Genomic DNA, 12781 nt, shown 5'->3' on the forward strand with positions numbered 1-12781 from the left:
AACAGTGAAATTAACTTGTTACACTTTCCGCAGACAGTCCTTAAGTGTGGCCTGATGCCCCTGTGAAGTATTGAGATGACATGGCCCATCTATTTTACCTTGGCCTCAAATCTCAGATAATTTTCCTGATTCTTTAATGTTGTAAAAGCTAGAGGCACTTAACAATTCTACAAGGATATATTCTCTTTAAGCAAACAAAGGATTACAAATGCAAAAATAAGACAGGGCAGAGTAGAGACAAAACTTTATAATGAAATGCAGAACACCAGGAAGAATCAAAACCATCTTGAAGAATGAAATTGGGAGGATTTACATTCCCTAACTTTCAAGTCCCGTTATAAAGCAACAGTAATCAAACAGTACTGTCAGTTTCCTTATTTCCTTAACTTTAAAGTGTCTAATTATTCTTGCATATTTGTAGCATTTTACTCTTGCAAAATATATATACTATATACTTTTATACTGCAAATGAGTGATAGATCGTGTTGCATGTTTCCGTTTCAAGCAACTAAAGAATTCATGCTATTATCAGGGAAGCAAGGTGCTTTCATAACAAGATATTACCACCTTTTGATTTATGCATATGAAATGCAAGCATACATCAAAATTCAGGAATGATGGACAGCAAAGTGGCATTTATCTTTGGATCTTCAAAATAAAGGGAATTTTTTTTTCCACAATGAAAGTAAGCCACTGTTATAATTCAAACTTAAAGCTATTTGAATCTAAAAGGAGGAATGAAAACTTAATTTTGTTTTTTAATGAAAAGTCTGCTCTGCCTTGGTGCTGTGTGTTTGTAACGTTATGCTTCCTGATGATCTTCTAGGGGTGAAGCTGAGTAGCCTCCTTGGCAAAAAAGGAAACTTAGAAAAACTTCAGAGCTACTGGGAAGTTGGATTTTTTCTGGGTGCCAGTGTCCTGGCCAATGACCACATGAGAGTCATCCAAGCATCTGAAAAGCTTTTTAAACTGAAGACACCAGCATGGTAATAGTAAACTCTTAGGTGTTTGAGCAAGTACTTTTAATAAACAACACTTACCACTTATTTCCAAATTGTTATATTTGTTGAACTGACAATTAGATGATTTTGTTTGCTTACAGAATGAAATGCAGAATTTAGAGGGAAAACTGTGTTTATAAATGTGTTGCGTCTAGGTTCTGATGACTTTGGATGCAGGTGATGTTCTCTGGCCTTCGGCTTAGCCTTGTCATGACACTGACCCACCACGAGCCCAGGTTGGCCAGTGGTCCCCACAGGAAGCCAAATTTGACAGCTGTGCATTGATTCGGTATTTTGACAATTTTCCATGTCAGCCTCCCACGTTTCTGCCCCAAACACACACCCTTTGTTCTCTTTATGGCCCTGTCTCAGTTCCAGGGTTCTTATTCTTGATTTTCACTTCTCTTGCTTAAGGCTTATTCCCGCCATTGAATGTTTCATCTATGTGTGTTTTTCTAATTTCATCTTGTTCTTGGAGTGCCCCCAAGTCTCATCCTTCTGTCTGTGGTAATTGAAGAGATGAAAGCACTTAGGAGTGCCTTTAGGACTACTTTGGAAAACAATGCTGATTTTATTATGCATCCCAGGTAATGATTACTAGCTGTAAAGGCTTTAAAAGGTTTACCATGGTATCAAGAAAGGCTCAGGTTGGCTCAGAGCCTGTGCTACTGACTTGTTTTCATCAGACAAACTACTTCAGGACATGCTTCCCCAAGTAGGTTCCCATGGCTCCCCATAGAATTTCCTCACATTCAGGTCTTCTCATTGGCAAACCCTCCCCAGTGTCACACCCATAGGGATCCTTCTAAAATTCATGTCTGACCCTTCCCCCTTGCCACAGAAATCCTTATTACATTAAAGGAGTTTAACGGCTCTTCACAGTCTACGGTATAAAGTCCACCTTCTTGGCTTAGGGAACAATGTTTGTCTTTAGTCACTCCAGACTCAGATCATGTCACATGCCCCCAGTTACGTGGCTCTCTAGTCACACAGAACGGGCCAGACTGTGGCTTCGTGCGCACACTGCACGTGCCTCTTCTGGCCTTCTTCCCCACTTGTGGACGCTCCTAGATCACCTCCACACGCAAACCAGACCCTGACCTAAAACCCTTTCCTGCCTGCATCCAGATAGAAGCACGCATGTGATTAGATTAGTTCATCTTATGAAATCTGCTTTTGTGTTTCTCTCATTTTTAAATCATATTTCTCTAGAGAGTGACTAGTCGTATCTCTGCATAGTTGTAGCCCGATTGAGATGTAGGTCGCTTTGCTGTGTACCTTTCACATCTCTATCTCGTCAGCAGTCTGTGCTACATAGGAACAAAGCTGTGCTCCCTGTCGGGTGTCTACAGTCGGTGTTTGACAAGGAATGAAATAAATGAATCAGTCAATGCGTGTGTTGCATGCAGCCTCTTTTGTCATTGCTTTACAATGATCATCATGATGGTATAGAAGGGGATGGAAAGAGCTCTGGTTTGAGGTGTCCCAGCTTCTGTTGACAACAGAGAGAACATTATTTTATGCAATAGTAATAACAACCGCAAAACCTTGCCTTAAGTTCCCATTCACTTACTGTTAATTTCCATGTTTATAGTTTACAACCCAGTATCTCATATAATTATCATGCTTCCTCATTTTTTCTTAGCTTTTTCCTTTGAGGCACCATCTGTCTTGTTAGGTTGGAGGATATTTGTATAACATATAAGCTAAGTTGCTTCACAGCAAAATAATGATCTCTTATGAAGGGTCTATTTAGAAAAGCTTTCTCAAGGAAGCATATTTTAAAACAAGTGTGTTAACCACTCCCTTGAAGAGGATAGGCATTATTTTAAAAGGCATGTTTTCAGTTGATGTACCATCCAGCCCAAGCAATTTGAGCTCTATACCCCTCAACGGACTGATCTTTAAAATGGGGATAAAACAGTTTACTTTATTGGGACACCTGGGTGGCTCAGTCAGTTAAGCAGCCGACTCTGGATTTCAGCTCAAGTTGTGGTCTCAGGGCACTAACTTGGAGCCCGGCATCCAGCTCTGCACTCAGTATAGGGTCTGCTTGCCTCTCCCCCTACCCCTCCCACTCAGGCTCTCTCTCTTTTCTCTCTCAAATAAGCAAAACTTTTTTTTTTAAAGCCCACTTTATTGAATTTCTGTAAGATTTAAATGAGAGAATGTGTATGAAAGTGCATGACATGTCACAAATAGTGAATAATGTTTGGTGAAATCTGGATGCGTAAATACTAAAATCATATTTAGATCTGCCTGTTATGTGTCTTATATCTTTTCATTTTTAGGTACCTCAAGTCGATTGTAGAGACAATTTTGATATATAAGCATTTTGTGAAACTAACTACAGAGCAGCCTGTGGCCAAGCAGGAGCTCGTGGACTTCTGGATGGACTTCTTGGTCGAGGCCACAAAGACCAATGTTACTGTCGTTAGGTTTCCAGTGAGTACTCTTCGTTTAGCTTAACTTTAGCTGCACTTCTTGTTTGCTTCTTTTATTTAAAGAACATTTTTGCACGTGATTCTAACAGTACAAGTGTTACTTTTTTTTTAAATAATTTCTCAAACTCGGGGACGTGAGATACATTTTTATGTTTTTGCCGTGGAATTTGGTGATTTCTTTCAATAAGTTGTGAAGCATGCTTTCCAAGAAGAGATTGTCTCTTGCTTAGCCTCAGTCAGTCAACACATCGCTTCAGACCAGAGCCAAGGTTGCTGTTAATTCCTACGACAGTTGTGTGAACATTGTCATCAGTGTTGACACCATTACTGTGGTGAGAAGTGTTGTTACTCACCTCGGTCATTATTCCCTCTCTACTGCTCATTACCCACATGGGTCAGAGTTAGATGGAGTGTCCTCAGTTCCCAGTCACATTTTACAATCCCTTAGATCGTGAGAAATGATGACTCATAGGTTCCGATTTGCTGCGCACTTTGGCTAGATATAGATACAGATATATGTATAGTAGACACACACACACTTTCAAAAATACATTGCTCATCTTCTCAGCTGGTGCCTTTCCCATCCTGATCATTCTCAGAATACCGCCCAAAGCAGTATACACTTTAGCATCCAATTCAAGAGCCACTGACAAGTCACTGTGTGCCCTCAGCTCTTCCCACGTCCAAGTGATGCCATCAGTCTCTCTGTGTGAGCTCTCGGGTCCAATCCTCCATACTCAGGTGGTGACAACCCTCAGTTCTTTTTCTAAGATCTTGTTCCCTAATTCTTGTTTATAGGATCATCTGTTTCATTTAATTAAATCCATTGCTGGCATTAACAGGCTTTCTTTACTCTCCCTTCCCGATGAAGCCTTCAGCTCAGCAGGATCTTCAGCTGAAAAGCCTTTCAAACTAAAAACACTTTGTTTTCCAGCCTAGAGAATGTGTAGCCTAGGAAAATACTTGTCTCCCAGTGAGCTGGCAGCGTGCCCGCAGCTGGGGCTCTGATGGGAGCAAATGCCGTGAAAGAAGACAGCGCAGAACTGTCTGTATTGAGTTGACTGTTGACTTGATCGACTAGAAAATTGGCAATGAAAGGAAACCACTCCTCTTAGCTATTCTGAGCTCATTTAAATTAGTTTAGTATGAATTTGTCTGTCATACTATGAATGTCAAAAAATAAAACCAGCAGATATTAAGAAGTTAGGAGAATATAGGAATATACTCCAGATAAGAGAGGCTTTCTTAGAAAGGGACCTGTAAGCCCTAAAGGCAAATATTGACCAATTTGAGTCATTAAAAATCCTAATTTTTGTTCAATAAAGAGCATCACGGACATGGCAAATTCTAGAGAGGGAGAAGGTATTTAATACGAATGCAGCAAAGTTATCGATTTGCCTCATAGGCAAAAAGAAAAAAAAACAACTACTAATTGGTAAGGAAAAAAATGGGCAAATCATATGAAAAGATAATTAACCTCATTAGGTAGTCAAAACATGCAAATTAAAATTAGACATCATTGTAACTGTGCCATTTTGCACACATGTGCATAAATCTGTATCGGTTCCCTGAAGTAGAATTGATTGAGATTGCCATGTTGCCCTCCATAGGGATTGTATCAGTTGGCATCCTCACTGGCAACATATGAGACTTAGCACTTTCCTAAAGTCTCTCCCCAAAAAGTATGTTTATCATATTTGTACTTTAGCTAAACTTACAGATGAAAAAATGGTAAATTGGGATCATTTTAATTAGTATTTCTATGATTATGTGTGGGGTTGTGCATATGATTGTGTTTGTGTTTAAAAGACCACTTGGTGCTTAAAAAAATAATAATAATTTGTTGCCTACATTTAAAAAATAAGAGTTAGATCATCAGTGCTGGCTATAAATGGTATTGGTATTGGTACTGGTATAAATAACTATAAAATTTGAATAGATATATATAAAATACTGTTTCTAGACATTAAATAGCGATTAACACAGGGTTGTGATCCGTGGGCAGGGAGGCACTTGAGGTGAGTCCCGCCTCACCTACTTTTTTTTCCCTTAAGGCCTTTTTCTGGCTGCCACACCAGGAAGTAGAGCCCCAGCAGGGTGCGGCTCTCTCTCTGGGCAGAGCAGGCTGGAGGAGTGTTTGGGACTGTAAGACAGGTGGAATATGAGAAGCAGGGTGTTGGAGAAGGGGGAGTCTTAAAGAGTGAATCCCAAAATTCTGCCTGGGAATTTCCCTTGAGCCACAGAGCAACTCCTAGACAGTGTGAGCAAGGGGTAAGCACAGCATGAATAAACACAACCAACTACTGGTTCCAGTATTTGACCAAAATTGGGTTTTAGATGAAACCTATGTGGCTTATGTAAACCTTATCAAGGTAAATCCCCTTGCTAGTTAGAAGATCAGGACCAGAAGTGGTAGAGAGCATTCTCTGGAAGGTCAAGAGCTGCGCAGATATCCCATAACTTAAACAATGCAGGAGGAGTAAGATGTTGGACTTTGGGTCTAGCCAGAATGATGAGATCTTGATGAATACCCCAAGGATTTAGAGGAGACAGAGAAAATCCATGCCCTAGGAGTAAAGGCAAAAATAAAAGACCCATCCTAACAACGCTGTGATACAACTAAGCCTCCATAGAATGAAGTTGATGCATTAAAAATTTGACTGCTAGCTAGGGGGCAGGGGTAGGGAAACCTCTGGAAAGATGCGGTTCAGAGCCTCTGCATTGGGTCAGACACAATCAAAGATTACTGGACATTCTAAGAAGCAGAAAAAAAAAAAAAGTGACCGACAACAAAGAGCTTAAAGAGCCCATAGAGGCGGGCCCAGAAGTGATTCACATATTGAAGTTACCTGATGAGAACTTCAAATAACTGTAATTACCAGGTTAAAGAAGACAGAGGAAAAGATAGACAAAATACATGCAAAGATAGAGTATTTCAACTGAAAATAAAGTTTATTTAAAAAGTCAGATGAAAAATAAGGAGAGTTCACATAAAAATCTAGATTTTCATCTATTGGAAAATTAAAGGGACTGGCAGTTGGACTGCCTTTTTCAGAAGCAACAACCTACTAAGTCATCTATCTGTATGCTGCCATTCTAGACATTGATTACAGTCCCACCCTTCTTGCTTCACTCATCTGCCTTTCTCACTGGGCCCGCTTCCTGCATTTGGGGAGCAATTTGCTCCCCGTGTTCTACTGCATAGAGAAAGGCAGGTGTCTAGTACCTGTGGTGCCATGTCAGTCACTAACCCATTGCATCCTCAGAGTGCATCCTTAGCTCATACTTACAAAGGCCACAGTAGGTCTTGATTGGGGATGATAACATTTTCCTTCTTTTAAAGTAGATCTGGTTAAAACCAAGATTACTTATATTAGAAAATATTTTATTTGATTGCTTCTATTTATTTCACTACCATATCCATTCTCATTCCTCAAAGAAATAACAGTGACACTGGGTAAAAGAAGACAGACCAGAGTTTCTTTGCAAAATGATTTAAATAATCCCCTCACTTATTATTCTTATTTGGGTTTAGTTCCATTGATTCTTTTTTCTCACCTCTCTTCTCTGTGTATTTTCTTTCCTTCCTACATTGAAAAGTTAGGGGACCATCAGCCACTCACCCCAGGTGAGGTGAGAGGAAGTGGAGTGTGATGTTTCTGCGGACTCTTGTAGAAGCTGAGACATGTAACTATTTAATTTCTACCCTGTATAGTTTATAGGTCTTATTGCCCTCCTTCCTACTTCAGATACAAGGTATTAGATGTTCATTTTTTTAAAATTTTTAGCCACCGATTTTAATGTTACCAGTAGAAAAGTTTAGGAACTAAAAGCAAGAACGTTCATACTTTCAGGTGAGTTTTATCTGTTTTTGTCAAATTACCTCCTCTTCCACCCCCTTCTCTCGGTCTTTCTGTGACCTCTGTAATGTATGCGATGAATTCCTCCCATTTTTGTGATTTCAAGGGCAGCTCAAAGGGCTGAACAAAGGTTAATGATAATTACAACCAATCTTGACATAGGAAAACATAGGTCAGATTTTATCTGTGAGAAACATGGAAACAATGCTAAAGACATAAATTTTAGAAGAGGAGATAACCTGGTCCTATGCTTTTCTAGTGTTAAATTCTGTGCCCACATGATTAGGGAACAAGGTATATTCTCATTTGTGGGTACAGTGACTTGGTGCTATTTTGGAAGACCTGCCTTTTATTCCCTATTATTCATCTTGTTTCACCAACCCTGGGATACTCAGATTTGAGAGCACCAGTTCTGCCGAGATTTTTTGAAAATTTGTTTCCATTATTAATCAGCACCACTTCACTGTCTGTTGATTGGAATTTGGGCCTTGATTCTCCTGGTATGTTCCTAAATCAGAATGTGTTCCCCAATGGGCTCTTCTTGTGCTTTATTTGTGGTCTCTTCTATCTTATTTTCATAACTGGAGCCTGACTGAGAATTAAACCCTTATGTTTGTTTGTTTTTTAATAATCAAAAGTGAAGAAAATTTTGTTTTCTTAATCCCCTTTCTGTAGTTCTCTGTACCCTAATTTAAATAAATTTTACTCTTGTGGTAAATATAGCATAAAGTCAGTACACTGTGTTTGCCGCAGATGGCCGAGAGTCGGGTGGCCAGTCCACATACCTTCTCACTCAGATTGTGTGTTAGCTTACTCTGTATTGTGAGTTCATAATCCCTTGCTGATGAAGTCTTCTGAAGAGTTTTCCTCCACTTTTATTTGGTCAACTTGCTTCATGTAAGATTCTTTCTAAAAGCCAATTTTCTTGCGTTTTAAGCAGTAGGGTAGAAAGAACTAGTCTAGGTTCTCTGATAATTTAGTATTGACTTTTCTTTCCTTTTTTAAAGGCTTAAGACTTAAGACTGCGGAGGAAATTTGAGCTAGGTGGGCGCTTTTAAGCATCTGTGTAAAAAGACAATAGTTGCCTCACTTAAGACTGCGGAGGAAATTTGAGCTAGGTGGGCGCTTTTAAGCATCTGTGTAAAAAGACAATAGTTGCCTCACCTTTAAAATCAGTGCATGTGTGGTATCTTAATGTTATTTGCACCTAGTATCAGATATTAGTAATACTGCACTACATCCTTTGAGAGAGATTGTCAACTCAATTGTTATGTACACCTCATACATCTCCAAAACAGGAGTAAGTTTTACTTCCCTTTTTTTCTATCATAAGACTAAATATACCATTATTGAAGAGCCCAGTTTTATCTTGAAAGCAACACAAAAACATTTTTATTGTTTCATAGAGCTGCGTCCATTCCTTTAGCTTGTATATAAAAGTCTTTCAGTAATAACCAAAATCATTTTTCAATCCATTCACGTAGGGAGGAGAACATCCTGCCACATCTTGTCGATAAGGTGTGGCAGGAGAAAACTGAAAATAGTATATGATGCTCTATATGTGGAATCCTTTCTATGTACAGAATTATTTGCTTTACCACATTTCTTCCCGTTTTGGACACATTTAGATTTATAGAAATAGATTTTGCCCTTACAGCAAGATAAAATAAAAGACCTTAAAAATATCTTTAGAGTAAATTCCCTGGGGATAGTCAAACCAATATATGGACTTCAAAAATTTATTTCTAATTTCTTTAGCAGAAAAAGTGACGTGTTACTGGAACTTAGGATAATTGTGTAATACCAAAAGTGCTCAAAGGACTCATAGGGAAGGCAACAGTTAGGAGTTAAAATGGTTTTCCTGCAGTTGTGGACCCAGAGCCTCATCCAATAATCTCCCACATCAGTTCAGTATTGCTCTAACAGCTCTAAATGGCTTAAATCTGTGTGTTTCTTTGCCTTATGTTTTCAAGGTACTAATATTGGAACCAACCAAAATCTATCAACCTTCATATTTGTCTATCAACAATGAAGTTGAGGAAAAGACAATATCTATTTGGCATGTGCTTCCTGATGACAAGGTAAGTTATGTAATTATAAAGACAAGAGCATTAATAGTGAAGGACTTTACTCCCTTCCAGCACTTATGTATTCCAGCAAATATCTGCATTACTCAAGAAGAAATAGCTTCACTCTGTGTTTATCTCGGCATAGATACATCTTGTAGTATAAATTTGTTAAAGTTGGGTTACGAATTTCACTCATTTAGTAAAACATAACTGAACTTATTTGGACTTTTAATAACCATCCAAAGTACGCTTATAATGAGATGGTTTCTCTGTTTTATAAATTCATGCTATAAATTATGTGTGGGAGACCTGAGACTTAAAAGATGCGTATCTTAATAATTGGAAGCCTATCAGAATAAGACCACTCTAGTCTTATCCGAGTATGATTATAGTTATCATTTCATGACACTGTTTGGTTATCTAAGCAGCTGTTCGATTTCAGATTAGCCCCTGGCTCCGTGAGCTGGCACAGCCTCAGGGGGGCTGTGCTGCCCTGGTTTGCAGACGGGTCTGAAATGCTCTCATTTCTCCCTACAGCAGTCATTTTAGTAACTCCTTCCACTTCTGGATTTTATCAGTTTTGATGCATGTGTAAATCTTACTATTTTTTTAAGTTATAAAAATTGCAAGAACTGATTCCAATCCATTGGATCAACCACAGAAATGAGAGAAGTCTTGTGGCAAAGTAGTTTTGTGGGGTTTTTGGTGATTGTTTTCCAAAATACCCTTAAATTTTCCTTAACAGTCATCCTTAACAACTCAACAAATATTTCTGGAGCACTTACTCTGTGATAGGAGATCCCAGGCACTGTGTTAGGAACGAAGGAAACAGATGTATGCGAAATAAGCAAAATTCCTGCTGTCTACTCAGGCAATAAGTAAATACAATATAGAAGTATATTAAAGGGGAAAATATGGCAGAAAGGGGGAGTTAAGGAGTACATTTGGAAGCATGAGGTTGCAATTTTTAAAAATATCCATGTCAGCTTTAAAAATGTCTTTGAGTCAACAGTCTTGTGTTCAAATTCCATCTCTGGCCTTGGCAGCATGGCTTCTCCACATCCCAGTGTCCTCATCTGAAGAATGGGATGATAACAATATCCACCTCAAAAGGTTGTTGTTAAAAGTAAATGAAATATTATTAGTAGGGTATATTGCACAGATCCTAACATGTAATATATGCTTACTGTATTGTAACAACAATAATCCACATATGAACTGAGCCCTAACATTGAAACCCCAGAACTTAACCTGGCTTGGCTCTTTAGCAATCATTTGGGAGGTCATTGGTATTATATTTGGACACTGTGGTATTGTAATTTATAGTAAGAAATAAGGATTTGGTCTTCATCCGCTTCTGGCACAGATTTCCTAAAGCCCTTAGAATTTCCAAAGCGCTCAAAGCCATAAAAGTGTTTTTCTATTATGTTAATAAGATGACTTTTGGACCCACCTAAGGATGAGGCCTGCCTGCCAAAAGAACCAACTATGGGTCCTACCCCTTACGTCTAGGGGAGGGGGGAGGGGATAAATTGAATGGATCTCCCATGGTTGGTGGAGTTAATCAATCATACCTACGTCATGAAGGCCCCCCTCCCCCGGCCAAAACCCAAAAAGGATGGGTTCAAAGAGCTTCCAGGTGGGTGAACAAGTGGAGCTTTGGAGACGATGGCAGCCCTAGAGAGTTCAGGGAAGTTCTTAGCCTTTCTTATCCATCTTGCCCTATGCATCTTATCCATATGGCTATTTCTTGGGTCATATCCTTTCATAATAAACAAGTAATCTAGTAACTAAAATGTGAGTTCTATGAGCCACTGTAGCAAATTAGTCAAACACAAGAAGGGGGTCCTTGGAGCCCCCCATCTATGGCCAGGATGATGGCATAACTCCAGGTGGAATTGTCTAGAGACAAAACCAAGAATAACTAATGTAACTATATACATGTTGTTCACATTGTTTAAAGTACACAGTGTTTTATTTACCTTATTTTAAAGTATATGCCTGTATGTTCTCACAAGCAGAAGTAATCATCCATAGAAAGTACAAAATCTAAGAGGTTAGGAAACAGGAACATTATCTGGGAGAGGCGATTTTCAAAGGCTTGATTGGAAAGAGCAAGGTTATCCAAGGACACTTGGAAACAGAATGGAACTAAAGGAATTAGCAATTAGCAGGGCCAGGAGAATGAGTGGACAGCCAGAAGACAGAAAAAGAACAGAAAGTAAGCCAGAGATTTTTGGAAAATGAATACTATTTCCAGCTAGTTGTCTGGAAGTTCTTTGTTGAATAAAGTTAGCCTTGTATTGACTCTCACGTTTTGTGACAACTGTAGGGACAATTTTTATATTATACTGAGAAATAAATAAATGAAGATGTAAAAGAGTTCATTAAGAAGGGTAATGGAATTGGGCCATGAGTTGTCCAGTTTCCACTTTTACCATCTTTTGATCAAGAAGAATTACATTTGCATTGTCCCCCTGTGCTAAAAATTCTCCTTGTTCAAAAATTTAAGCTTTCTTAAATCAGTTTCCATTTTCAAAGTTATGTCAGTTTCTTCGCAAACCCTGGTTCTATCCATAGCATGTTCATTACCACTATCTTTGTCTGTGCTGTTTGAAATAGAAGTGATACCATTGGAATGAGGACAAGTAATAAAAATAAGATAACTCTGCTAATATTATGTTAGTTTAAAGCAACTGGAATAACTATAACTAATAACAGACAAATAGCAGGGGTATAGATCTGATGTTAAACTAAAAATGGATTCTTTTTGTCATAGGATGGGTTTTTTTTTTTTTTAAGATTTTATTTTTGAGAGAGAGAGAGAGAGAGAGCGCAAGTGCAAGCTGTGGAATGGAAGTTGGGTGGAGAGGTAGAGGGAGAGGGAGAATCCCAAGCAATCTCCCCACAGAGCTCACAATCCTGACCCTCCCCCAACAGACCATGACCTGGGCCAAAATCAAGAGTCAGAGGCCCAATCAACCGAGCCACCCAGGCATCCCTTGTCATAAAAAGTTTTAAATTTTGGGGCGCCTGGGTGGCTCAGTGGGTTAAGCTGCTGCCTTCGGCTCAGGTCATGATCTCAGAGTCCTGGGATCGAGTCCCGCATCGGGCTCTCTGCTCAGCGGAGAGCCTGCTTCCCTCTCTCTCTCTCTCTGCCTGCCTCTCCATCTACTTGTGATTTCTCTCTGTCAAATGGATAAATAAAATCTTTAAAAAAAAAAAAAAAGTTTTAAATTTTTTTCTAAGAATAGAGCAGAGCGTGTTGCTTTTCATTTATCACTTATTTCTTTACTCCTTCTCTCAGGATTTTCATTCTAAAATGTGGAATGAACAGTTAGTATATACTTTATATTGCAGCGGTCAAAACGTTAATATCATTATACCAATTCCTAAGAGTCTCAGGA

General features: G+C 38.9%; 1 protein-coding gene across 3 annotated transcripts in view; it reads left to right on the forward strand.

Annotated features, from left to right (window-relative positions):
- Positions 1-12781, forward strand: part of MAP3K5 (mitogen-activated protein kinase kinase kinase 5) — a 201201-nt gene that overhangs the window by 109157 nt on the left and 79263 nt on the right. For all 3 annotated transcript variants that reach the window (XR_004284933.1, XM_032339409.1, XM_032339411.1), the window contains exons 9-11: positions 827-986; positions 3293-3446; positions 9279-9386. Coding sequence is in view for 2 of the 3 variants with exons in the window: in XM_032339409.1 (XP_032195300.1) it covers positions 827-986; positions 3293-3446; positions 9279-9386 (422 nt within the window). In the remaining variant the exon portion in view is untranslated. The remainder of the gene's footprint in view (positions 1-826; positions 987-3292; positions 3447-9278; positions 9387-12781) is intronic.

The sequence above is a fragment of the Mustela erminea genome, chromosome 4 (assembly GCF_009829155.1).
Source record: "Mustela erminea isolate mMusErm1 chromosome 4, mMusErm1.Pri, whole genome shotgun sequence".
Classification (NCBI taxonomy): Eukaryota; Metazoa; Chordata; class Mammalia; order Carnivora; family Mustelidae; genus Mustela; species Mustela erminea.